This window comes from Ursus arctos, unplaced genomic scaffold, assembly GCF_023065955.2.
Source record: "Ursus arctos isolate Adak ecotype North America unplaced genomic scaffold, UrsArc2.0 scaffold_1, whole genome shotgun sequence".
Taxonomy (NCBI): domain Eukaryota; kingdom Metazoa; phylum Chordata; class Mammalia; order Carnivora; family Ursidae; genus Ursus; species Ursus arctos.
Genome location: NW_026622763.1, coordinates 102,256,556 through 102,284,047, shown reverse-complemented (window position 1 = coordinate 102,284,047; position 27,492 = coordinate 102,256,556). Strand labels below are relative to the sequence as shown.

Below are 27,492 nucleotides of genomic sequence, written 5' to 3'. Positions count from 1 at the left end.
TTTACTAATTAACCCCAGAATGCGCTACATGAGGCCTGAGGCTTTGGTTTCTCTTTGGTACCATTAGTCTTTATTTCCACCCCCCCCAAAATCAACTGAGAACCCAGAACATAGGTAAATTCAACACAGCAAACAAAAATGCCTGGTGTAGTAGAAATAAGCTCTCCAGTCAGAAGTACTGAGTAAAGCTGTGTATTCTAGAAGATGTTCTGAAGAACAAAGTCCCACATGCCAAGTACAAAGAAAAGGATCTCGGTCGCCTGGGTGGCTCAGTTGGTTAAGCGTCTGCCTTTGGCTCAAGTCATGATCTCAGGGTCCTGGGTTGGAGCACTGCATCATGCTCCCTGCTTGGCAGGGAGTCTGCTTCTCCCTCTCCCTCTGCCTCTCCCCACTGCTCGTGATCACTCTCTCTCAAATAAACAAAATCTTAAAAAAGGGGGGGTATCTCACTGTCAAAATAATTCAGGAAATACTGAGCAACACAGAATTAAACTGATTTCTTTACTGCAATACTTCTCAGAGCCCTTAGATGCTAGAGTGCAGAGTAACCCTAAGAAATACTAGTAGTTCAAATCTAATCTCAACAAAAATCCTTTTGTTTTTCACAGAGTACCTCTTGGGGCCAACAATGGGTATGAAATATGAGATAAAGTAGACTCTGGGGTTATTGCAGAGTGGACTGTTTCAACCGGGATCTGTAAAAATCCCGACAGAAAAACAAGTCCAGCACATGAACAGAGAATTCCCAAAAAAGAAACACAAACAGCCAAAATGCATGAAAACTGTTCATCATCACTGGTTATAAATACTTTAGCAAAGACTTAGTTACTTCTGAAATCTAACTGAAAATATTCAAAAGAAATCAACTCCAGTGATTTACAAGGACTGAAGCTAGCCCCCAAGGGCTGCTACTGGGTCACAGATATTTCTTCTAAAGGAAGTGAATCTCCTAAAGCTCTAATCCCAATCCTGCTGTTAACTCCCTCTCAACCTCAGAGAGACCATCTCTCGAGAACCATGAATGCGGTTCTGGGCTAATTCTGGGGTCCGTGTTCTCCGAGGTATACCTGTTTCCTTCGGGCGAGCTCTTCTTCCTCCCGCCTCTTCCTTTCTTCCTCCTGCTGCCTCCGAAGAATTTCCTCCTGTTGTCTCCGCAGTTCTTCTTGCCTCTTTCGTTCCTCCTCTTCCCGTTTTGCCCTCATTTCTGCCTCTCTTCTCTCCTGTTCTAGCTGTGATTACAAGAAAATACTCTTAGAAACCTGAAGCCAAGCACAGAAACACTCCAACATCACTGACCAGTACCATTAGGAGAAGCTGGAAGATGTAGAAACTACACCATTCACAGTTGCTTGTACTGCAAGTGAGTGATGAAACCAGTTCTGTAAGAACTCAGCTCTGGTATGTTGCAGTAGGCAGAACAGTGTCACGCTCTTCTAAACTGAATGGACTCTCCCCCCACATTTACCTACCTCCTCATTCCACACTACCATACCCCATCTCCTAGACATGGAAGAAACTGGCCACCAGGACAGTAACATCAAAATTCTCTTGGGGTGGCACTTCTTTGCTCATCTCTACAAAGGACTTTCTGATTCAAGATCTAACTGTGTCTACAAGGTTTCAAAAGCAATGTTGTAAAGCTGCTAGAGTGAAAAATCATAGAATTCTTTAAAATTTGAAGACCAATCACTTAACAAATTCTATCATTTATAGTTCCTAGTTACTAATCCAATCCAGCACCTCGTCTCAATTCTCACTGCCACACCACAGTTCAGGCTTTCACTTTCTCATCCACATTTCTAGAAGTCCCTTACTAGTTTCCCAAGCATCCGTTTTGCCCACATTCTCCAGCACAACATCTTTTAAGTTCCACCAAAAGAGTCATTCCCGGCTTACACATAACACCATCCTTCACCCTGAAATAAATCCTAACCCTCTAACAGGACATGTGTAAGGGCCCTCATGACTGGCTTGCCTCATCATAGCCTCCTCGCTCTTCACTTATCCCTCAGACACACAATGGCTACAGGCCAGACCAAATTATTTAGCTGCTTCCTGAGCCAGTTATGTTCTCGTGCATTTCCGAGCCTTTACAGGAACTGTTTCCTTCAACTGGGTTAAATCTTACTATTCTTCAAGTAAAATTTAGTGCAAGTATTACTGTCCATCACCAGTGTCACCCAATTCCTGATGCCCACCTCTCCAACTGGGTGAGAAGAGCTAGCCCATGTGCTTTCCTGAGTAACCTGTAACTCTAAGTGTTATTCACCTGTGTGTCATTGCCCCCCTGCCCACTTCAACACATACACACCCCAGACACAAAAGACTGCAAGTTCCTATCACTCCCTCATCATCTACGTGTTCCCAGCACAAAGCAGGACAGTACTAGAACACTCTCAAGAATTAGCTGAATTATGGTCTCTTGCTCATTTATGGAGACAGACCCTGACCGTGAACCCTTTCTGGGCACTCTATGCAGACTGTCTACCTCAGAGGATAAGAACACATTAAGTATAAAATAGGAACAAAATTCTCCCGGAGGCATGAGAATCCAGAATCATTACAATGACACTAAGTGTTGATAAGACATCCTCAGCTGGCACGTACTAAAAACCAAAACTCAAGATTCCCTGCTCCTCCAGAAGATGTGAATGGAACATGGGATCTAATGTTAATGTGACCACATGTCTGGGGACAGTAAGAAATGCATATTAACACCACTATAAAGATTCAATGTGGGAACTCAAGCCACAGATCAAGAGTTTGATAAGCAACGCAGTGCATATTTTCCTAAGTCTTAGAATTTAAAACAAGCGTTTATACCATGAATAATGTAATTAAAGTATACATATGATCATAATCATGAATGTGTCAACCAATTTTATTTGGTTTTATTTAAACTTGTTAATTTTCATTGTTTGAGGTCTTTTTTGGGAGAAAAGGGGACAGTAAGAATAGAATATGAATGTGCTTATACCAGCTAAGTAACAGTAAACTAATAGGAAAAAGTACAGCTAGCCAAAGAGAGACATCAGTAAACAAATGCCCATGTCCTACAGATGGAAAGCACGCACTGCTATGGAAGAATGAGTTTCAGACCTTTGCAGCTTTGGCCTTCTCCATCTGCTGAAGCTGTTCAAGGGCAGGTCCTGGAGTCGTGGTGTCAAGGGGAAGATCCCATACACTACCACCTTCCCAAACTGTAGGACAGTAAGAGGAAAAGTGAAGGATATCGGAGCTTACATACATGATCACATATCCACAAGCATTAATGAAAAAAGCTGTTTCCCTATCCATGAATGAGCTCCATCATACATATCTGTGCTGCTTTTAGGTAGACTAAACTGACAGTGGGCTCTGGTTTAAATCAATATCCTTCAACACATGTAGAAGGAAAGAAATTACCAGGCATTTGCTGAGAAACTAATTTCATTCTCAAAAAATCCTGTAAGAGGGGCACCTGGATGGCTCAGTTAGTTGAGCACCTGATACTTATTTCGGCTCAGGTCATTAGCTCAGTGTCATGAGATCGAGCCCTGTGTCAGGCTCCACACTGGGCATGGAACCTGCTTAGGATTCCCTCTCCCTCTCCTGCTGCCCCCATCCCCCACTGTCCCTCTCTGTCTCTCTCTTAATACAAACAAACCCTATAAGGTATTCGTTCATATCCCTCATCTTTACAGATGAATAAGCTAAGGAATAGGGGTAGTTTCATAACATTCCCAAGGACACACACCAAACACGTGGCCATTCCAGGACTTAAAATACCAGTGTGTTAGATCCCAAAGCCCACAGTATTTCCAGTAGCCATACAACCTCTTACTGCACACCCAGCAGAGAGTGGGGTCAAGAGAGGTATATAACAAACTAGAGAGCACTAAGTAGTTGCATGATATTGTGAATGTATTAAATGCCACTGAATTGCTCATCTAAAAATGGTAATGTTATGTTACGTGAATTTCACTTCAAAGAAAAAGAAAGAGGTACAGCTGGAGCTGGGGAAGCCTCTGGAAAGGCTGGGCAGGTCTAACAAATGACAGTGGGTCCTGCAGACCTGCAAAGCAGCACAGGGTCAGATGCAGAAGTAAACAAATAAAGGCTTCTGAGTCTGTTTTCCTACTGTCAACAAAAGGTTTGCTGACACCACTTTTCAGCATTCTCTACTCCCTATACTCCTATATCTATACTAGAAATTATTGGTTGTATAAAACCAATGGACTATTTGTAAAAGGCCTTGATCACATCATACCAAAAGAAACTGTTTAAGATACTTATAAATAGTTCCCCCAAAATTGGAGAATATTTTTAACATCCTACTATAAATGGCTACCAAGGAAAAATAAGGTACACAGAGCAGGGAAAGTTGATGAGGGATGATAATCAGTCCTTCTCCTGCTATAATCCGCAGGATCAGTGTTAGCAAGAGAACTACCACCTGAAAAGCTCAAGGGCTCTAAGAAAAACCCATCAATGCCTATGGTTCCTGAGAACTGTCAGCACCAACTATAATCTCCTATAAGGACTATCCACGGTTCAAACTCTCTACCTCTGCAGGTATCAAACCTTAAAAACCAGAAGGGTTCCATCAATATCAAAACTTAAAAAAAAAAAAAAAATCCCAGACCCAAATTTTCCAATTCAATGCAAAAAGATCAGAGAATGAGGTAGGGTGTTCACTTTAAAGCAGGCTTTTCTCATCCCAGAACTTCTGGGTACCTGTAGTGTTAAGCTATATATCAATCTTTCACTCAAAAGAATAGATGCTTTTACTTAAGCTTTTTTTTTTTTTTTCTTTTTTTTTTTTTTTTTTTTTTTTCTTTTTCCACTCTGGCTGGCAGAAGTCAAAGAACAATTCATAGGACTTTTCCACACTGGTAAGAGTAACACAAAAAGAGAGGCTGATTCAAATTCATGAAATTTATCTACTAAACACTTCCAGCAAATCCTTAACAGTATATTTTCAACCCTTTCCTGGGGAAAATGAGACTATTCGTTAATATTCAAAATAAAATGGTTCAAAAACTGACATATTTTTTAAAAATTGAATTATAAAGTAAGAGTCTAAATCCTCGGAGCTACACTGAAGGCCAATCTAAATTTTTACCTGTAGGCTGTGAGGCTGTTGGCTGAAGCTCCCAGATAGAACCAGTATCTGGCACCGACACAGACCTAGTTACTGAAGGAATGATGTTCTGATCAGATATTCTGCAAAAGGGAAATAAAAAAATTAACTTGTTCTTGTCGTTTGCAAAAATAAAGAGGAAAAAAATAGGTAAAGAGGAATTTTCTATGTTATTGGTACATTTTCCAGGCTATTTGGCCAGAAAACTCTTTCATTGTTTTAACTAAAATGTAACACTACCAAAACGTTTAAAAGATGAACAAAGATAAAGGCCAAGTCATCACACTTCTGGAAGCAAGGTATTAGCAAATGGTGATTTCTAGATAATAGATATACCTATGGTCTTAAAAAAAACTCAGAATATGTCAATAACAGTAAAAGAGGCAACATGTTATAATGAAAAACCCATTGACCGTAAGTCAAAAGGTCTTCGTTTAGTTCTCTCTCTGAAGTTTTCTGTGTATTATGTCAACCGAGTTCTTTAGCCTCTCGGTATCAGTTTATCCATCTATAAACTGGCACCTTATTGCCTAACCTGCTACCTCACTCAATGGGTTAGAACTCAAAAGAGAAATGTGGAAGGTTTTTGTTAAATTGGACAGTAAGGTTTTTTAAGATGGTTACTGATGCCTCTGAAGGAAATACAAGTATTGCCCTGAATGATAATCTGAAACTACAGAAATTTAAGACTTTTAGCATAATTTCCTCTTCCTCAGACTCCTCTTAATGACTTTCGGGTTCTGGAAAATTTTAACTCTGTGTGGCACTGTGAATATCTTTCTTGAGATCTCATGGGTGAAAAGGAGATTAAACTTCTATAATTTTTTGGTTGCTCGTTCCGTAAGAATACACTGTTTATCCAATGTTCTCATTATTCTGTGGTACTTATTCCAAATTTATCCTCTGGGAGTAAAAAAACCAAAAATGCTTTATTGCCAGCTTAATTATTATTTTTAAAAGCTATATACTGGTTTTATACACAATAGCCACATATGTGTCATTGTGCGTATTCTGATACCAGTTCACACATTATACCAAAATTTCCTTTCTTCTCTTTAATACCCCCCCCAACACTCACACACAATGTGACACATCATGGAATAACCACCAACCTCATTTTCAGAGCCTGGAACTGTTGGAGAAGAAGTGCCAACTGTTGCTGCTGCTGCGAAGACAGGGCTGCTTTTTGTTGTTGAGCCAAAACCTGTGCATATTGTTGTCTTCAAAAAGTAAAATAAAGTGTAACCTGTCTATGCACATTTAGTACACTTCACTGAGATACTGAAAGAGAAAGGTCAGTCCACCACCCCCAAAAAACACTGTTAGAAATAGCTATCAAATAAATTTTAACAATTCTTCATAAGGATAGTTACACAGAAAATTCTCTACTTCATTAGAAAAAGAAGTGAACTTCTAAATAACATGCTCAAAGAGGAGAGCAAAAAAAAAAAAATTTACAAAATGTCAAAAACTGTCAAACTCCCTGAAAATATCAGAAAGCAAGTGAAAAATAAAACAGATTTAAACAGCTGTTTTCACATGAAGCACCTTTTGCAAAAATAAAATCACTTGAATAAAAATTCTCAAAATTTAGGTTTCAGCTTGGAAAATTTTAGGTTAAGATTTTTTTCACTGGATACACAGTGAAAGGTAGACAAATTTTTTTCTGTAAAGAACCAGACAGTAAATATTTTCAGCTTTGCAGGCCACATGCAATTATTCAATTCTGCCACTGCAGCGCAAAAGCAGCCACAGACAACACACCAACAAATGCGTGTGGCGGTGTTCCAATAAAACCCTGCTCACGACAACAGGGATCAAGCTGGTTTGCCAATCTTTGCACCAGGTGACAGCAAATCTTCTTCTACCAAAGGGACACATAATCTAAGTGATTCTGCCATCATTCCACACCAATGCTAACAGTATAATTTTTACTTCTTTCCTGCCCTCTCATCTATGTTTTTTCTCTGTGACATTCAAAGTTGAGCCATTTAGGAGGCATTTAATTCTTATAATGCTTGTTGTTTCTTGCTTTAGGAGCTAAAAAGGGCTTGCAAAATTATAGCTATGTGTCATTTTCTGCAAATTTCTGGTATTTAAGAAGCTAAGACCAAACTCCAAATATGTAGTGGTAACATGCCACTAGCTAGGTGACTTAAGTATCCTATGAACTTTTTGGTCTCTGCTGTAAAAGGTGAAACTTGGGATATAATATCTAAAGGCACTTAGGGGGCTCCTGGGAGGCTACTTAGTAAGTCGAGCATTAGACTCTTGGCTTCAGCTCAGGTCATGACCTTGGAGTACTGGGATCAAGCACCCCCATCGGACTCTGCACTCAGGAGTGATTCTGTTTGTGTCTCTCCCTCTGCCCCCCTGCCACTCGTGTGCACGCTCTCACAAATAAATAAAATCTTCAAAAAAATTTTTTCTTAAATAAAGGCACTTTGAATACTGCAGTGCACTCAACGGCATTACTGCTCTTACTGTATTAAGAACTGCTGGTACTGAAGGTGCTGCATCTGGTACAAGGCTGTGAGCTCCTGCTGCCTGGTCAGTCGTTCCTGGTCCAACTCTCCCTAGGAGTGAAGGGGTAGGAGAAGAAATACCACTGAACAAACTGCAAAGTGCCTAAAAGCCACTTACTACATATTACCTGAAAGCAAACTGAAATCTCAGACCTTCACCTCCCACTCTACCTTTATGCCCCAAATGTTCAACTATTACAAAAACTCTTTAAAAGCTAACCATGCCATCTAGTGGGAAAAGGTGGTGTCTGCATTATAAGAGATTCCCTATGGTGGGAAAGAGGTCCTTATTCCAGCTACTGTTCTCTCCTCCTACCCTTGAAGCTAAATGTTGTACTCCAGAGTCATTACTATAACTAAAAAATGTATTATTTCTCAATGTTAAAAGTGATCTGTAAACCTGGAGAACATGCAGAAATTAGAGAAATGGGACAAAGCAGAAAGGAGTAAAATTATCTGAAGTTAATGTTATAGTAGGAATTTGACAAGGGCCCATAATGAATATAGAGAGCAGTGTAGAAGTATTTCTTGTTAAAGATGCTGAGAAATTTTACATTAACAGAATATGAAAGAGCTTTGAAAACTATAACTCTCCACCCCAAAATTAGGTGTTTATATTGCTATTAATATATCATGAGTTAGATGAGCCTGAGTGGCTCAGTCAAGTTAACTGTCTGCCTTCGGCTCAGGTCATGAACCCAGAGTCCTGGGATCGAGCCCCACATCAGGCTCTCTGCTCAGCAAGGAGCATGCTTCTCCCTCTCCCTCTGCCTACCACTCTGCCTACTTGTGCTCTCGCTCTCTTGCTCTCTCCCTCTCTGTCAAATAAATTTTAAAAATCTTTAATATATATATATATATATATATATATACACACACACACACACACACACACATATATCATGAGTTAGAAAAAATAAACTTTTTTAGTTTGTGTTTCAAATAACATAGCTGGAATTTAAATTCAGAAAAGTTAAAATTGGGAAAAAGAATGAAATGTGAAGTGTAAGATAACAGAAATAATGAAAGCACAAGGGTGATATAGATTAAAGCAAATCATTGGTGAATATATCTTTATCATACACAGATTATGTTTTGGAATAAAACACTGGATATACAATTTCTTGGGGTGGAAATCATTTGAAATTCTGGGACATTTTTCTTTCCCATTAAATAATGGAGGATGGAAGCTACACTAGGTTAACCTAAAATTTCTACATTAAAACCTACGTTTCAAGGTATATTCATCATCAAGGTGAACTCTCTTCTTATCAGTGCTATTCAGGGCAACAGAAATAACAGCTGACAGAAGCAGAGCTTGCCATGGTTCTTCTTCTAACTGAGGCTCAGCCCCTATAACTAGAAGTCAGGAAATGGGCTACAGCAAACATGCCAAGTTCCAAGGGATGCTTTCAGCTCTGAAACATGCATGATAACTCATCCCAATTTCAGAAAAGGGAAATAAAGCTCAAACTTGGTATGTAAGTTAAATGTTTACACAATAATGCACAATTATTTTTTCTTTGGATTTAAAACAGAAATGTCAGGGAGATAATTCCCCTCACCTAGGAATCATCACTGTTCTCCAAATTATAGGAGGTTGCAACCCATCAGTGGATTGTAACATCAATTACTGGTCAAGATCAACATTTATATGGAAAGGAAGGAAGGGAGGGAAGAAAATATGTGTATGGCACAAAATGTCTTGTGAAACTTGTTTCACAAATATACACATACAGTTATGAATGTACAGAATAGGGATGTAAAACACTTTTTTTTACTATGGGCTCTGGCCAAACAAGTTTGATGGCCGCTGTTCTCACCTATGAACCCCTATGACCATAGAGTTTGTGTCCTATTTACCTTCACCTCATAAGAACCTACCAAAAGGCCTAGCACAGGCCCTAACTATGTAGCTGATGAGTAAATCAATGGTGATTGTTACTGCAGTGACCCAGTGTTCACGCTAATGGTGTATGACTATGGCCACTTCTGACTATGGCAGCCACCCAACACTCCAACCTGGAAAAGGAAAAGGCAGGCACAGATACAAAGCCCTCCAAAAGGAAGAGGCCCAGAGGCAGCTGCAGAGGAGTAAGATTTCCCCTTCAAAGGTATTCCAGTGCCAGTATACAAGGGAGGTTACATTATGATCCAATTTTTAGTTAAAATACCAGTAACTTATATAAAAAAAAAAAAAAGAAAAAAGTGTCCAATTCAAAGTATTCTAAAGCACTAGAATTTTTTATTAGCAACATTCATTTGCTTTAAGGTAAACCTAAAATTTAGAAACTTCATGAGTCAGAAAGCAAGAGGCAAACAGAAGTAAGGGATGGGGAGGAGAGGAGAATGTGCATTCTAATTAGAGGCAAAAAGGAATTCTAAAAAGTCAACTGAATTGAAGCACAGTAGATAAAAAGGTAAAAGCTCTGAAGTGAGCTTAGAAAAATAAGAAACCAGAACATGTAGGACCTGGTAGGCAAGACAGGATAAGATGTTTTTTATTCTGTACCTGCTGGAAAGCTACTGAAGGATTTTGTTTCTTTAGAATTTGGGGGTGGGGGGTGGGGAGGTAGGGGGAGTGGAGGTGAACCCAGGTATTTGAGTTTTGAAAAGATCGTTATAGCTAGGTATGCAGTCTCCAACTCAGACTGCCCATTGCCCTTTCAATTATTCTCAAAAAGTGCAGTTTCTTCCTCATTAGATGCAACATCTGGGTTGTGTTTACAAAGAGAAGCAAGGGTTTCTGCATCTAGTATGTGTTCTGGGTGAGTTGTAAGGTACTTACCATATGAGGAGGGGGAGCTGGACCGGGAGAGAAGGGAACCCTTCCCCACATTTTCATGATATCACCAAGGGGTTGGAAGCTTTCATCACATGCTCTCTTCACCAATAAAGACATAGTAAAATAGCCCGCCTGAAACCATTCCGCCATCTCCTGATTATTGAAGGGACCTATAATAGCACCAATTAAACAGAAGGGCAATAAAAATCCTTTCAGACTGAAAAGGAAAAAAATATTTCCTGAATCTGATTCTTTTCCAGAGGTACAACTTGTTTCAGGTGACACCTGTCAAATATTTTGTACGATATTTTAATTTAATCCATCCCCAAAGATAGTAAATAGGCTTCTAACTAATAAAACACAACAGAAATGATTTTGAAATAAGACTTCTGTCTATACAACCCAAATTTTCTGTGGGGCTTTAATTATTTTAAGGAGTGTAACTGTCTCCATCTCACTCAATCTCTACAAATTCATTTGTCAGAAAGTATAATAAAACTGAAAAGAGTATTTTGTTACACTTTGCATCACTAAGGCATAAAGAATATGAACATGTAAGGCTAAATACGTTTTCCTCTAATTTTCCTTTTCTGCCAATTATTAAAGGTTAGCAAAGTATAAATTATAATCTATTAAATTAAGATAACTTACAATTGATTTACCCAGCTATGACTAAATCTGGCCAGGGGCGGGGGCGTGACGACTTTCTCTAGATGTTTTTACAATTAAAAATCAAATATTTTATACATAAAATTAACAAATGCACTCTGATCCATAACTATTACTTCATTCATCCAGCAAAAATTTACTGAACACCAATTTTATGGGTCTAGGTATGGGGATATAATAGTAAATAAAACAAATCCCTAGAACATCCAATTCTGGGATGATGGGAGTAGCTGTCCTTGTCTCTGCTCCTCCTGCTAAAGCCAACAAAAAACCCTACACGTTATATACAAAAGATGACTGACGAGTAGAGAGAAGGCAGACTGGCTAGAGCCTTGGGACCTGAGGAACCACATGGTGATGAATTCCCTGACTTTTCATTATCCCAGATTTGGAGCGGAAGAAGCCAGTAATAAAAAAACATGACCCAATATATACAACAATTATATGCTATCTACAAGAAAGTCATTTCAAATATAATATAGACAGATTGAAAATAAAAGGATAGAAAAAGATGTATCATGCAAGCATTAAAAAAAAAAAGAGGTTGGAGTGGCTATATTAGTATTTGATAAAGTAGATTTCAGAGCAAAGAAAATTACCAGAGACAGAGAGGGATATTATATATCAATAAAGGGTCAATCCACCAAGAAGACCAAGAAGACATAGCAACTGTAAAAGTGTATGCACCAAACAAAGCTGCAAAATATGTGAAGCAAAATCTAACAAAACTGAAAAGACAGAGAAATCCCCAATTACAGCTAAAGTCTTCAACACCATTCTCATGACAACTGACAGAACTAGAGAGAAAACCAACAAGATTATAGAGCTCAACAAAACCATCAATCAACAAGGTCCAATTGATATTTATATAATGCTCCAAAGACAGCAAAATACATACTCTTTTCAAGTACCCACAGAACAATATAGCAAAAAGAACTACACTCTGGGCCATAAATAAGTCTCAATAAATTAAGAACTGAAATTATATATGGTATGTTTTTCAACCACAATAAAATCAAGCCAGAAATTATTAACAGAAAGATAACAGGAAAATCTCCAAACACTTGGAAACTAAACACCACACTTCCAAACTACCCGCGAGTAAAAGTGGAACTCTCTTGGGGGCCTGGCTGGCTCAGTCAGAAGAGCATACAACTCTTGACATCAGGATCGTGAGTTCGAGCCCCAGTTGGGTGTAGAGATTATTTAAGTAAATGTATTTTTTTCAAAAGTGGAGATCTCAATAAGAATAAAAAAAAAAAAAAATACGTTGACCTGGGGATGCCTGGGTGGCTCAGTCAGTTAAGCACCCAACTCTTAATTTTGGCTCAGGTCATGATCTCAGGGTTGTGAGATCAAGCCCCGAGTCAGGATCACATGCTGTATGTGAAGCCTATTAAGATTCTCTCTACCTCTCCCTCTGCAACCCCCTCACCTCTCTCTCTCTCTTTAAAAATAAAAGGGGGGGGGGGGGGCTTGGTGGCTCAGTCCTTTAAGCGGCTGCCTTAGGCTCAGGTCATGATCCCAGGATTCTGGGATCAAGCCCCGCCTTGGGCTCCTGCTCAGTGGGGAGCCTGCTTCTCTCTCTGCCTGCTGCTCCCCCTGCTTGTGTGTGCTCTAATAAATAAATAAAATCTCTTTAAAAAAATGCACTCAACTAAATGAAAATGAAAACACATGTATCAAAATTTGTGGTACACAGTTAAAGAAGTGCTGAAAGAGAAATTTATGGCATTAAATGCTTAAATTAGAAAAGTCTCAAATCAATACTATAAGCACCCACCTCAAGACCCTAGAAGAAAAGCAAAATAAACCCTAAGAAGGAAAGAAATCAGAGAACTCAATGAAACTGAAAACAAAAAACATTAGTGAAATCAATGAAACAAAGCTGATTCTTTGAAGAGATCAATAAAATCAATAAATCTGTAAAAAGACTGACAACAACAAATGAGAAATGAACAAATTACCATCACCAGGAATAAAACAGGGGCTATTACTATAGAACATGCAAACATCAAAAAGAGAATAAGGGAATATTCTAAATAACTCTACCCACACAGATTTGACATCTTAGATGAATTCATCAAAAAAACACAAACTATCAAATCAACCCATATTAAATCAATAATTTAAATAGTCCTATCCCTAAATAGTCTAACTACCAGGGATACTGAATTGGTAATTTTTAAATTCTAAAAAAAATGGGGCATCTGGCTGACTCAGTGGGTGGAGTATGTGACTCTCAATCTCAAGGTCATGAGTTCAAGTCTGGCCCATGTTGGGCATAGAGCCTACTCTTTAAAAAATCCCAAAAAAAGAAGTCCCCAGATGGTTTCACTAGAGAAGTCTACAAAACATTTAAAGAAGAATTAACACCAATTCTAAACAATCTTCCAGAAAATAGGAGAGGGAATAAGTCCCAGTTCATTTCATGAAGCTAATTATTACCCTGATACTAAAATCAGACAATGAGGATACAAAAAAAAAAAAAAAAATACAGAACAACATCCCTCATGAACAGAGACACAAAAATCCTTAACTGAACATAACCAAATACGATCCAGCAATATATAAAAACAGTTATACCAAGTGGGGTTTACTTCAAGGATGCAAAGCTGGTTCAATATTCAAAATGCAATCAATTTAATTCACCATATTAAAATTGCTAAAGAAGAAAAATCACAGGATCGTATCAACAGATGCAGAAAAAAGAATCTGACAAAATCTAATACCCAATCAAACCTTCAAAATATAAGGTACTTCCTCAACTTCATAAAGAGCATCTATAAAAAGCCAGCAGCTAACATTATACTTATTTGTTAAAGACTGAATGTGTTCCCCTTAAGATAGGAATGAGGAAAAACAAAGCAAGTATGTCTGCTCCCACCCATCACATTCAACACAGTGTTGGAATATATAATAAGGCAACGAAGAAATAAAAGGCATAGACTGGAAATGAAAAAATAAAACTGTTCCTATTTACAGATGACAATAATGTCTACAAAGAAAATCCTATGGAATCTAACGACAACAACAACAAACTCCTAAAACTAATAAATGAGCTCAGCAAGGTCACAGACTAAAGACAAACATCCAAAATTCAATTCTATATAGTAACAACAAACACAAAGACACTGAAATAAAATTTACAATTACTCAAAAAAAAAATAAAGTAGATGCAAATCTAATAAAGCATGTATAGAATTTATGCTGAAAACTACACAAGTTCATAGACTGGAAGACTCAACATGGGAAAGATGTCAATTCTCTTCAAAATGATACAGAGGTTTAACATAGTTTCTATTAAAATCTCAGCAAGATACTTAAATATAAATTTTCAAATACATTTATATGGTAAATATAGACAAGATTATCCTAAAATTTATATGGAAAGGCAAAGGAAATAGAAAAGCTAAAAACTGTTTTGATAAAAATAAACTGGGAGGGAAAAAAAAACGGGAGGAACCAGTTTACCCAATTTCAAGTCATATTATATAGCTACAGTAATCAAGACTGATATTGGTGGAAAGACAGACACACAGATCAATGGAATAAAGAACACAGAAACAGACCAACATAAACATGCCCAACTGAATTTTGACAAAGGTACAAAAGCAATTCAAAAGAGGAAAGACGGCTTTTCAACAAAAGGTTCCAGAGCAACCGGACATCCATCAGCAAAAAAATAAACTTTGATCTAAGTCCCAATCATTATACAAAAATTAATCCAAAATAGATCACAGAGTTGGGGCTCTTGGGTGGCACAGTCAGTTGAGCAACTGACTCTTGGTTTTGGTTCAGGTATGATCTTGGGGTTGTGGGATCAAGTCCCACATCGGGTTTCCTGCTCAGTGTGGAGTCTGCTTGAGACTCTCTCTCCCTCTGTCCCTCCCCAAACACGCTCTCTCTAAACAAAATAATAAATAATATATAAATTAATATTTTAAAAAAAGGATCACAGACTAAAATGTAAAACAAAAAACTATAAACTATTTCGGAAAGGAAATTTTGGGACCTGAAGCTAGGAAGAGTTCTTCTGTCTCAGACTTAATACCAAAAACACAATCCATAAAAGGGAAAAACTGATCAATGGGACTTCATAAGTATTTAAAACTTTTGATCTGTGAAAGACTCTGTTAAAGAGGATAAAAAGATACAGACTGGGAGAAAATATTTGCAAACCACATATCTAATAAAGGATTAGGCTCTATATATATAAAGAAATCACAAAACTCAAAGGTAAAAAAAGCAAACAATAATCAGAACATGGGTAAAAAACATGAAGATATCATTTACTTAAGAGAATAAACAGCCAATAAACACATTAAAAGATGTTCAACATCTTTAGCCATTAGGGAAATGCAAACCAAAAACTACAATGAGGTAGATCACTACACATGTCAAATGGCTAAAATAAAACATAGCAACAACATCAAATACTGTCAAGAATATGAAGAAACCAAACACTCAGAGATTGCTGCAGGAATACAAAATGGTACAGCCCTCTGGAAAACAGTTTGGCAGTTTCTTAAAAAAACGTGTCATTACCATACGATCTAGCAATTGCACTCCCAGACATTTATATCTCAAGAGGAATGAAGAGTTGTGTTAACACAAAAGCCTACCCATAAACATTTAACAGCTTTACTATAATACACAAAAACAGGGGGCGCCTGGGTGGCCCAGTCAGTTAAGCGTGCAAGTCTTGATTTCAGCTCAAGTCATGATCTCAAGGTTGAGATGGAGTCCCACATCGGGCTCTGAGCTCAGTGGACAGTCTGCTTGAGATTCTCCCCTAATCTCTCTCTCTCTCCCTCTGCCCCTTCCCCACTGCACACACTCTCTCTCTAAAATAAATAAATCTTTTAAAAAATAATAATAATTGCCAAAAATGGGAACAACCCAGATACCCTTCATGGATGAATGGTTAAATTATGATATATTGATATCATTGATGTACTTCTCAGTTAAAACAAAAACAAACAAAACCACCTACTGATATATGTAACAACCTGTATCAATCCCCTGAGAATTATTCTGAGTGGGGGGAAAAAATTTTCCATTTGATGGAAATGGATTCCATTTATGTAACATTCTTGAAATGACAAACCATAGAAATGGGGACTAGATTAGTGGTTGCCAAGTGTTAAGGAGTAGGTATGGATGGGAAGGAAATGCATGTGGCTATCCAAGGGCAACATGAGATGGAAATGTTCTGAATCTCGACTATATCAAAGTCAATATCCTGGATGGATATTGTAGTACAGTTTTGCATGAGATTACCAGTGTGGGAAACTGGGTAAGGAATACATAAAATCGAGTGCCTGGGTGGCTCAGTTGGTTAAGCATGTGCCTTCGGCTCAGGTCATGATCACGGGGGTCCTGGGATCGAGCCCCACATCAGGCTCCTGCTTCTCGGGGAGCCTGCTTCTCTCTCTCCCTCTGCCTGCCACTCCCCTTGCTTGTGCTCTCTCTCTGTGTCAAGTAAATAAATAAAATCTTTAAAAAAAAAAAAAAAAAGGAATACATAAAATCTCTATTATTTCTTACAACTGCATGTGAAGCTACAATTATCTCAAAGTAATTTTAATTAAAACACACATCCATGTGTTTTAATTAAAACAGAGTCCTCAACTTGGAAGCACACTCTGCCTCTCCAGTTGCAATCCCTAAAACATCGAATAATGTTCTTGATTTTGATTGTTTTACCAAAAACAAAACAAACAAACTAAAAAACCCACACATGCACAGTCCCTGATCCCATACACCTTACATTCTATAGGGATATAAACAGATCATGAACAAGTATATACAGAGCCAGGCAGTAATAGATGCTATAAAGGAGAATAAAGGGAAAGGGTAAGGGGACTGAGCATGGAAAAGGAGTTAGTTTGCTGGAAAGAGGTCACAGGGTGTACCTGGTAAAACACTATCATGAAACTGACAATAATATAGTCAACCAATTTCAGGTTATAAACAAAGATTTCAAAAGCAGAAATGAAGAATCAACAAATGTCTTTTATAGCATTCTCTCTACATTCTAACTTGTGCACCACACAAATCTTTTAAGGAATTAACTTATAACATGGTATGATCCTTCCTCCCACATTTTTAACAAGTCTTTATCATTTACGGTATCAACTCCACTTCAGCAAAACATTCAAGTAAGGTCTTCCAAGACTGCTGCCATCACCTTTCTTTGGGAGGGAAACTGAAGTACAAAGAAGATAAAGAATTCACCTGCCCAGTTAACCAGCTGGGTAGTGAGAACTGAAAGGGTCTTGAGCATTTTGTTTACATCCCTATCATATTAGTAATCACATTCCACCTTGTATTCAAATGATTTTCATTGGACTGCCCTCCCCCCCACTGAAATTGTAAAGTGCTATGGGAAGAACCTGTAAAAATGCCTTCTATATATATAGATATCTATATATAAAGAAAAACTGTAAAAATGGACTGTTTTCTACTATTATGCAAATTAACACTAAATAATGACCATCTTACAGAATCTGGAGGTAATGGCTTCAAGTAGAATGGAATAAGGTACCTTGAATTTCTCCCTGAGGATCTTTGTAATACCACTTCTGCATTGCTTCGTGCATCAAAGGAATTGAGACTCCCTTAGCTCTGTGCTCTTGCAGTTTAGATGCCAGTCTCTCATCATCTAGTGCACTGTCTTGGAGATAAGCAACCATCTTCTCAGCTTGCTAATGGGGCGGGGGGGGGAGGATTGAGGAAAATGATCCCAAATTAATACTTAAAACACGTAATAAAAATGCCTACCTTTTTGGAATGACTTGACTTGTGAAAGGTATTACTGTGCAAGAAACACGGCAGGCAACCATTTACTTCTTCCAACAAGGTTCATATAATATGTACTGTCCCCATTTTATGGAGGGGGAAACTAAGGCCCAGAGAGATCAAATCTTGCTCAAAGTCTCAAAATTATTAAGCAAACCAAGCTGAGATTAAAACACAAACTGATATGGATGAAAGCCCAGGCTTCTAATCAACACACTAATAAGATTACTTTTTAAACTAATAATCCATTGGTCAATCCTGAAGCATATCAACTAAACCTGTAAAAACATGGGTATTAATACAACAGACTCAATTAATACAATTACAAATAAAATCTTTTACAAGTTTTACTAAGAACTGTCCTCCTTTCTTCCTCTCAAGCATTTCCTGCCACCAAAAACTACCCCACCCTGAAAGAGCAATTCTTCTACAGAAAGCAAGCTATCATTTACCTTACATATAACAAAGGTATAGCTAATCTTAGGAAATCTAGAGACATAAATAAAATGTTAATACCCTGAGTTTAACTATTTTCTCAGTTACACTTCAGGCAAAAAATACAGAAGATGCTATGCCCATCCACAGCTGCTTGTATTTGCCATTTTTGGCATTCCATTAATTTCCAAAAAGAAAAAAGAAAAGCAAACAGCTAAGGGCAACCTCAGAAGAGAAAAAAATAACCTGACACAATGACTACTACATAGCAGAAACTTATAAGCATGAAATGATTTGAAAGACAATTACTCATACAAAAAAATACTAGATTTACAAACAACTTTTCCAGTACATAAAATCTAGCGCACAGAAGTTCCATTTCTGAATATTCCTTTAATGCTTCCAAATTTTACGGTAGTTTGGGAAAAGAAGGATTACATGATTTTTACCTGTTCCAAATGTTTGAGACCCTCTTCATCATCTGGCTCTGTGGAAACACTGCCCATCCCAGGAGCACCTACGACCGGCGTTTCAACTGGCCGGAGGGCAGGACTAGGATTGGGAACAGGCGGTGGAAGTATGAGAAGAGGAGAGGCTGTATCTGAAGGAATCTGTGACAGCGGCTGCTGGACATCAGAAACCATTTCTGAAGGAAAAAAACAGAGAAAGATGAAAACCCTTTAAACTAGACAGACTCTTATGAAGAATGTTATCATCAAGTTGGGCCGCTCACTATATGGGCTCAACAGAAATGTGAATGTGTCAGGAACACTGCAGCTACTTCTTATGGAGAAGTGTAGGATTTCTCCCTACAATGACAGAAGTACTTCTACAGAATGACACAATGTAAGAATTAAGAGGTGTCCAGAAGGTCCTTCTACAGTGCTTGCCTGTGTCACTAGAGCATCTGCCCATACATCTCCCTCTTGAAAGCAAACAATCAGTCTAATCCCTTCTTTATAACATGTCTCCATGTAGCAGACCATTAGCAAAGCACTGCAAATCTTCTCGAAAATATCGTAACTCATCATCAAAACTTTAAAATATCTGCAATTATCTTGAATAAATACCTATTTCAGGTGATAATTACTATAATTCAATACATTACAGTCGTTAGGATAATGAAGAGCATTTGGGAGTCTACCTGGACAGTGCAGGAAGTTCTTCTCAGTAAGAACACAGACTGCAAAGAGGGTCTGTGTTCCCTATTTCTAGTCTCTCAGTATGCGGGCTCTTTAGAAGGGAAAGGGGATGGGAGTAATTAGATACAAACGCAGTTTCCCCTTTGAAACCTTGTTTGTTCAATTACAGACAGCTTCTCCAAATTCCTGTTCCTCTCAGTAACTCTTTCCTTTCTTTGCCAAACTTTTTAAAAGAACAGTTGATACACCACCACCTGCTACACTGTGACTTCCACTTCCACCCTCCAATACAGCTTCTCTCCCAAAGAGAAGCAGTGACTCAAAGTCCCCAAATCCAATGGCTTCTCCTAGTCCTCTTCATCTGACCTCAGCAGCCCAATCCTAAACTGAAACCTTCTCCCTTCCTTTTTGTCCCTCTGCTCTAGGCCACTCTTGCCTCTGAAGATTTTCTCTGGCTACTCTTTTTTTTTTTTTTTTTTTTTTTTAAGATTTTATTTATTTATTTGACACAGACAGCCAGCAAGAGAGGGACACAAGCAGGGGGAGTGGGAGAGGAAGAAGCAGGCTCATAGCGGAGGAGCCTGATGTGGGGCTTGATCCCACAACGCCGGGATCACGCCCTGAGCCGAAGGCAGACACTTAACCGCTGTGCCACCCAGGCGCCCCTTCTCTGGCTACTCTTAACCTACCCTCTAAAAATAGGAATTTTGCCCTAGATAACTAATATACATATGCTTTATCTCCCTTACAGATTATCAATCTGGAGTTTTAATCTTCAACGCACATCTATGAAGCTTTCTCAAAATACACATGTCTGGACTCCATCCTTAAATCTCCTAGAATAAGGTCCCACGCATCTACATTCAAGAGAATGAAACACAAGTAATTTGAGGGCACATCATAATTGAAAAATGTCTACTACATATCAAACAGGTCTCAAAATGGACAAGTTCCACAGTGCCTGACAGAGATTCGAATACTCTGAATTCACTCACTAAGCTTTGTTCTAGACATAAAACGCTGAAAAGATATCCTTGGTTTAAGCCCTCAAAATATTAGTCTATTAGGCAAAAAGATAATACACAGATCTTTATAATATTGTATTGCTATGTCAGGAACAGTGCTGATTGTTTAAGAAGCAAGAGAAGATCGTTAACCCAGCTTGGGGACCTAGGGTGGGAGAGTTTCAGGCACAGAGAACAGCATGTGCTAAGGCAAGGAGACAAAAGAACAAGGTACACTTCAAGACCTAAGAGGCTGTGAGGCTGGGGAACAGAGTATGAAGGAGACAGAGATGACACCGAAACCATATGGAAGCACGCAGATGCCAGGTCATGCAAGGGCTCACATGCCATGTTAAAGGTGTGATTTCCTATAGTGATTCAACCAATTAACCCTTCAACATCAAGCATTACAATGTCATTTTTAAGTATGCGCAAGAAGAAACATGGAAGTAAACATTAAAACTGCCTACTAAGATATATGAGCAAATTAAAATAGAAACTGTAACATTGGAGAAGGGGATATACTTTAAGCTTATTCTCTAGCAAAGGTGGTAGGACTTCCACAGATCTATCCATGTTCTTTCTGGCCTCTTTTGGAACAACATATTTGGTGTGCTTTCTGGACACACATCCAACCACTATATGAAACGGAAGGTACCTGTCTGAAGTGGGAATCAAATTATTGCAGAGGATCCTAAACCTTGTCTGCTCAACTGATACCAAGGTGGCTATGTCATAACACCCTAGGAAGTGAGATCCCTGAGCTGCACCCTTGCTTCTTCTAACTCTGCTTTGGTGAATTTGGGGGAGGACACATACGTGGGAAGCAGCGTTTGATGGGGTTTAACACTAGGAGAGGTTCTACGAGGCATAAACAGAAGGCTATCTTATCAGTGATCACTGGCCTGCCTGAGCAGAATCCTGTTTTAGCTCATCTGCTCTCATAAATACATACCATCCCCTCTGCTGGGCACTTTGGTTGGTAGGCTAGTTTCCGTCTGACTCTCTTCCTCGGCTTTTTCCGTTTGCTCAGTTTGGGGATCCTCTTTTCTCTCAAACTGTGGTGGTTCCTGAGGCTGATGGTCTGAAGGAGTACCTGGTCTAGCAGACGAGGACGAGGTCTGGGATGTTTCCTCACTAGCTTCTGCAATGTGAAGTGGTCTTAAATTAACAACTTAGGAAACTTTTGGTTTGATGAAAATAAGAAGATAAAAGACAAAAATGAGCCTTACCAACTCCTACTCTATCTGTCTTCTCTCCCTCTTTCCTATTTGTCTTATCGGGTTCTTTGGCTTCTTCATTGTGGCTGCTCTCAGAGTCAGAGCACTCCCCACCTTCCTCTACAGGCCGGAAGTCCATCTCCTGCTCTTCTGGAATCGGCTCTTTCTGCACTTTCTGTATCAAGAAAATAAAGCCAAAGGTCAACAATACATTTGGCTTTGGTGGCAGGTCAGTGCCTGTTGTAACATTTAAAACAAATTTCTTACCTTTAGAGAGAGGAATGCTCCAGAGGAGTCAAATGTGCCCATCTCTTCTTCAGCATCCTCTAAGCACCACTCGGGTAAGCTATCCCGGTCATCGTCTATGCTTCCACTGCCAGAGCGCACCCTTCGGTAACCCCGTTCATCATCCCGATCTCGAAAATCAAACTCAAACCTTCGCCGTCGTTCCATGTGTTCCCGCCAGCCTGCAGAACGAGGGCCATCTGGGATGAGAAGGAGGATACAAACCTTAGAAAATTTTTATGACAGTATTTGAGAAAGAAAATCATGAATAGGAAATAAAGAAGAAAACTATGACTGGCTGTGAATTCAAATGATCAACCTACTAAAGAGAAAATTAGGCAAATTAAATGAAATTCAGAGCTCAGCATACATATGACATCACTAAGTGACAACAGTAGTTATCCTCAGTAAGTACTGAGCCACACGACATACTCTAAAGCTCTGAAGGATAAATTTTAAACAAATCACTTTTAAAGGACACTTGATTCAAAGTATATACTTTGGATGAGCTTTAGGTGTCTAATTGGAAACATCAATTAGCCATTCACGTGGCATACTCTTAGCCTAGGCTTGTAACACTGGATATCTTTCCATATTGAAGGCCATGCCTTCCCTCTGGCAGGCCTTCACACATTTCTTTCTTCTCATAAAAATATCATTCTTGATGTATAAGAGCAACTCCCTGTGGCAAATCCTAATATCGAACTCATCATGCCTACCTGCTACTGCTGAGATCCCATTTGTAATTCTGATTCCCAACAAAAAGACATGGAATCACAGCACTAACAGATGTCAGAGATTTTATATAGCCCCACTATCCTAATTTTATAGTTTAAGAAACAAAAACTCTGACACTAACTTGCATAGTGGCAAAGCAGAACTAGAATCTAATTCTGCATCCTCTACTGCTTTTTCCACAATAGCATGCTTACTTTCCTTTCCCTTTACTCTCATCTCTTAACTTTCCCTAGGGAGTTTTTATTTCTGTATAATACCCCCAGGGACATTCCTAAATCCACCCTAGCATACTGTTTATTACATCCACTTTCCAACAGAAAAAAGACTGCCTAAGAATAAAAGATGCCAGTTAAGGTACTGTGTTTTTTAAGAAAGGGGAACTCTTGTTAATATCTGACAAACCTGACTCTAAGAGAGTCTTAAAAGGAGAGGCAGGTTTTAACCTATTAAAATTTTCGATCTTTGACTTTCTCTGTGGGGGATGCACAAAAGAAATGAGCCAAAAAGTTTAATGTTCTTACTACTGAGGCCCAATTTGCTAAAACCAGCAATCTGAAACTCAAACTGAAAATGAGAAGGCAAAACATTAAATGTCCAATAGAGGTAGCTACTTATAAATCACTCACACCAAAGTTAAGAAAACATTATTCCCATACTTCCCCCATCCTTTACTTACAACAACTATTACACTTCTATGAAAACTAAAGAACTTTATATCCAGATTGCTTAAATGCAAACCTAGAATCATTATTCAAAAGAAGTACTCATGATCAAATGTTGAATTCCAGAGTACTCTATTACTATCATTTCTAAACCGTCTGTTAAGTATGCACCATGATAGGAATCTATCCTTCTAGGCATCTGGCTCATGTTTTCCTCTTACTGAGTTTCTTAAGTTCAGCTCCCAGGGTGGATGCTTTGCTGTCCTTAATCGTCCCATCTCCCATACATATCCAGTTTTGAGCCCTACTTAAACCAAATGTAGCAGATAAGACACATCCCTAGATTATGATGATTAACCACTGCTTTTTAATGTCTTACACTATGAAAATAAAAGTCTGCTACAATTTTTATAATATAAAAATAAGTGAAAATCATATTTAAATTTTTAATCAAATAATAAAAGAATATAAACTAAGAAATGTTAAGAGTAATTTGTAACAACTGATATAATCAGACTTAACGTTTAAGATGCTGGGTTGAAAAAATAGATGGTCTTCTTTTTAAAAAATGCTTATTTCCAGTGTTTTCTCAGCCCCATATATTATATACCCCAAACTGTCTTTTAAAAATATATCAATAAAAAACTGGGGGAAATTGTTAAGTTAATGACAAATAAATAGGACATGGAAATCGAATATCAGAGAGAAAGATTTAAGAAAAAGACAACATATGTCCAAAATCTAAGTTGTTGGGGTGAGGAGGGTCAGTGGTAGAAAATACGCTAAAATTTTACTTTGTTTAACTAACGCCCTTTAATAGAATCGACATCAGACATTTGGGCTCACAAACACTGTTGGTCTTCCAAAACATTCACCTTGTTTGTTTTTGATCCGCTGGAATTTCTCTTCTCGCTCAGCCCAGACCCTGTCCATTCTTTCACTGAATGCTTGTTGGGAACATAGTCTACAAACCTTTTGCTTACAGGCAAGCTCAGCGCAAAATGCCGTGATGCCTTGAAAAGAACTGTAATATCTGGTTGCCCAGCACACAGACTCATGAGAATTGCCTAGATAACTGTGATGTAAACAATGCCCACTCATGACAAAACTCGTCCAAGAGGCAGCCATGAGGAAGTGGGGTAAAAGCATCAAAACTCTATACAAATATTAACTTGACTATGTTTCCACCTATCCATAACTAAATGGATATGGTAAAGCACTCTGAACGTTTTTATAATGTTTACTCAGGCTGAGACTAGTGATTTTGCTAATAACTTGATTTTAAAATGTAAATGCAAACAGTTTAATTACGATTTCTTCTACTAAAAGTACGCTTCTTTGGCATACGGTTGATAGCTAAAATAATGTTATGCACATGAAATTCATAAGGCAAATACACACTCTTTGTGCACTTTGGTTCTGCATGACCCCACATTCAAACTACAGTGGCATCTGATTATCATGAGGCAGGGAATCAGCACTTTGGTAGGGGATGAACTCTGACACAAAGCACCAGTGTGTTCAATTACCAGCATATCTAATGTCAGGGAAGAACAGTTTGAAGCATTCTTAAGAGTCAAACAGAAGAACTTACAAAACCACTAATCACTACTATTCTCTCTCCTTTTTCTAAAGTTAGGACAAAAGAATAAACTTATGATTATGTTTTTGACCTGGGTTCAGAGTTTATCCTTCAAATAAGCATAAATCATTTTTCCAGGACAAAAAAAATTGAAAGAATAAATCTCTTATTTTACAGGAGAAGTACCCCATTTTAGGGAGAGCACATATTCCTTAGTGAGCATACATTTGTAAGTTTGAAAGCATGGTGAAAAAAATACAAAGATTTAGTGTTAGACAAAACCGAAGGAGACCCTCTCACGTTTTTTCAGTTAAAGGCAGGTGCTTCCCATTAAACCACACTACTTGCTCCAGAAAAATAAAAATGATTTTCATCAACTGAAGAGATATGGGGAATCTTCATGCTGAAATTTTTTTGTAGTGCTAAGACTGAGTATGATGACATAAATAATTAAGTCCTCTTTTTTCTTTTTTTTTTCTTTACCTGTTCATCTTTTCTGCTTAATCGATAACAATTTCCACCAAATATTCCCTTATTTTGGTCCCTGTGTTCACTCAGCAGGAGCCTTACCAGGGCTGTGGGGCCGCCATCTCTCTCCATCCCGTCTCGGTCCAGCTAGTCGCCAACCTCCGTCTTCATCTTCTCCATTTTGTTCTTCTCTAAAAATACGCCAGTTTTCACTTTCTGATCGTATAAATTCATGCTTTCTTCCCACCGATGTTGGTCCACCTTCCTCAAAATTTGGTCTTCCTGTAATCAAAATAAGGAAACATGTGCCTCAGCCAGTAAGGATTCTGAAAGCAGACTGGAAGGTTCAGATCATGCTTTTGTGCAGATGTGCCTACTCTAATGCTCAGGAAGTGTGAGTAACAGAACTGCAGACATATGAATCTAGTATTAGACGTATTTCTTAAAGTGCAACATACACAGACTGGGCAACTGTTTTTTAAACAAATAATATGTGCATTATAAAAAGGGGATGCAATGAAAAGTGAACCAACCTACCTTACCAGGACATACTACTTTTTTTTAAAGTCATACAAGATTTTTTAATTATATGATGCATTTTTATTTATTTAATTAACTTCTACTGGCGATTCTGCCCAAATAGGCTATCTATAAAATTCAACCTATCTTTTATCCTAAAAAACACTGTAAATTCAAAAGCAGACAATGTGAACTATAATTTTTTCATTTTCATTTACTCTAACATCTATTACATTATAAGCATACAACAAATTGTTTCTGAACAGAATGCAAAACTATATGTAACCTAATGCCAGTCAAGAGTTCCATTAACGATGAAAGAAAGCCTGGTATACCAAGTAAACTAAATTGGTACTTTTAAAAGATAATTCCAAACTGTGCAAACAAATGATCTCTTTACTCACCATCCAACGTGTGCTAACATACACAATTTGTAACAGACTATATAAAATTTCACATTAAATTAGTTGAAAATCCAGAATATACACTGGTACCTTCCACTTATAACCTGTAGTTACTTATACTTCAGTGACAACCTCAATTCTTTGTACTAAACCACCATGAAAGTGAAAGAAAGTTGTACAGTTGCATCTGAAAATGACGGAATTCTAATTTCTGGTCATCCTCTTATATTCCATTTCGTATGTATAAAGATTCAATATCCTGTTTGCCCAGTTACTGGGTTGTTACCACGTATTATTCTATTGAAGGATAAAATATTTGGAAATTTGCTGGACAAAATACTACCTGCTTTCTAATTATTGCAGGCAGCCTCTAAGATAGTCCCCAACAAGCCCTGCCTCCTGGCTATTGTGTAATCCCCTCGCCTAAGTGTGAACTGCAATTATTGGCTAGTTCCCCCCTACAAACGGAATACAGCAGAAGTGATAAGATGTCAGTGCCAATATTAAGTTAAAAACAACTGTAGAGGGGCGCCTGGGTGGCACAGCAGTTAAGCGTCTGCCTTCGGCTCAGGGCGTGATCCCGGCGTTATGGGATCGAGCCCCACATCAGGCTTCTCCACTATGAGTCTGCTTCTTCCTCTCCCACTCCCCCTGCTTGTGTTCCCTCTCTCGCTGGCTGTCTCTATCTCTGTCAAATAAATAAATAAATAAAATCTTTAAAAAGAAAAAAAAAAACAACTGTGACTTTCATCTGGGATGCTCTCTCCGTGGCAAAACGGCCATGTCGTGAGGCAGCCCTGTGGAGAAGCTCACATGACACAGAACTGAGGCCTGCCAACAGCCACATGAGTAAGCATGGATCCAACCCCAGTCAAGCCTTCAGATGACTACAGTGGTGGCTGACACCGTGACTGCAGCCTTGCAGCCTCATGAGACACCCACATCAGAGCCAACCAACTATGCTGCTCCTTCCTGACCCACAGAAACTGAGATAATGTTTGTTGTTTTCAGCTACTAAGTTTTGAGGTATTTTGTTACACAGTCATAGACAATAAAAACACCTACCAAAAAAAAACAAAAAAACAAAAAAACAAAAAAACAAATGCTCATTCATCAGTTTATTCTTCA

General features: G+C 38.3%; 1 protein-coding gene across 9 annotated transcripts in view; it reads right to left on the bottom strand.

The window, feature by feature from the left end:
• The window catches only part of GIGYF2 (GRB10 interacting GYF protein 2), a 140,832-nt gene that overhangs the window by 33,020 nt on the left and 80,320 nt on the right, over positions 1-27,492 (bottom strand). For 7 of the 9 annotated variants that reach the window (XM_048214333.2, XM_026491686.4, XM_044380780.3 and 4 more), the window contains 12 exons: positions 25,544-25,723; positions 21,974-22,191; positions 21,719-21,881; positions 21,442-21,630; positions 18,790-18,986; positions 17,652-17,811; positions 10,436-10,602; positions 7,607-7,698; positions 6,235-6,342; positions 5,105-5,205; positions 3,100-3,200; positions 1,068-1,229 (listed from right to left, as the gene is read on the bottom strand). In XM_048214333.2, coding sequence (XP_048070290.1) covers positions 1,068-1,229; positions 3,100-3,200; positions 5,105-5,205; positions 6,235-6,342; positions 7,607-7,698; positions 10,436-10,602; positions 17,652-17,811; positions 18,790-18,986; positions 21,442-21,630; positions 21,719-21,881; positions 21,974-22,191; positions 25,544-25,723 — 1,838 coding nt within the window. The remainder of the gene's footprint in view (positions 1-1,067; positions 1,230-3,099; positions 3,201-5,104; positions 5,206-6,234; positions 6,343-7,606; positions 7,699-10,435; positions 10,603-17,651; positions 17,812-18,789; positions 18,987-21,441; positions 21,631-21,718; positions 21,882-21,973; positions 22,192-25,543; positions 25,724-27,492) is intronic. The other 2 variants (XM_026491687.4, XM_048214334.2) reach the window with 1 other exon arrangement.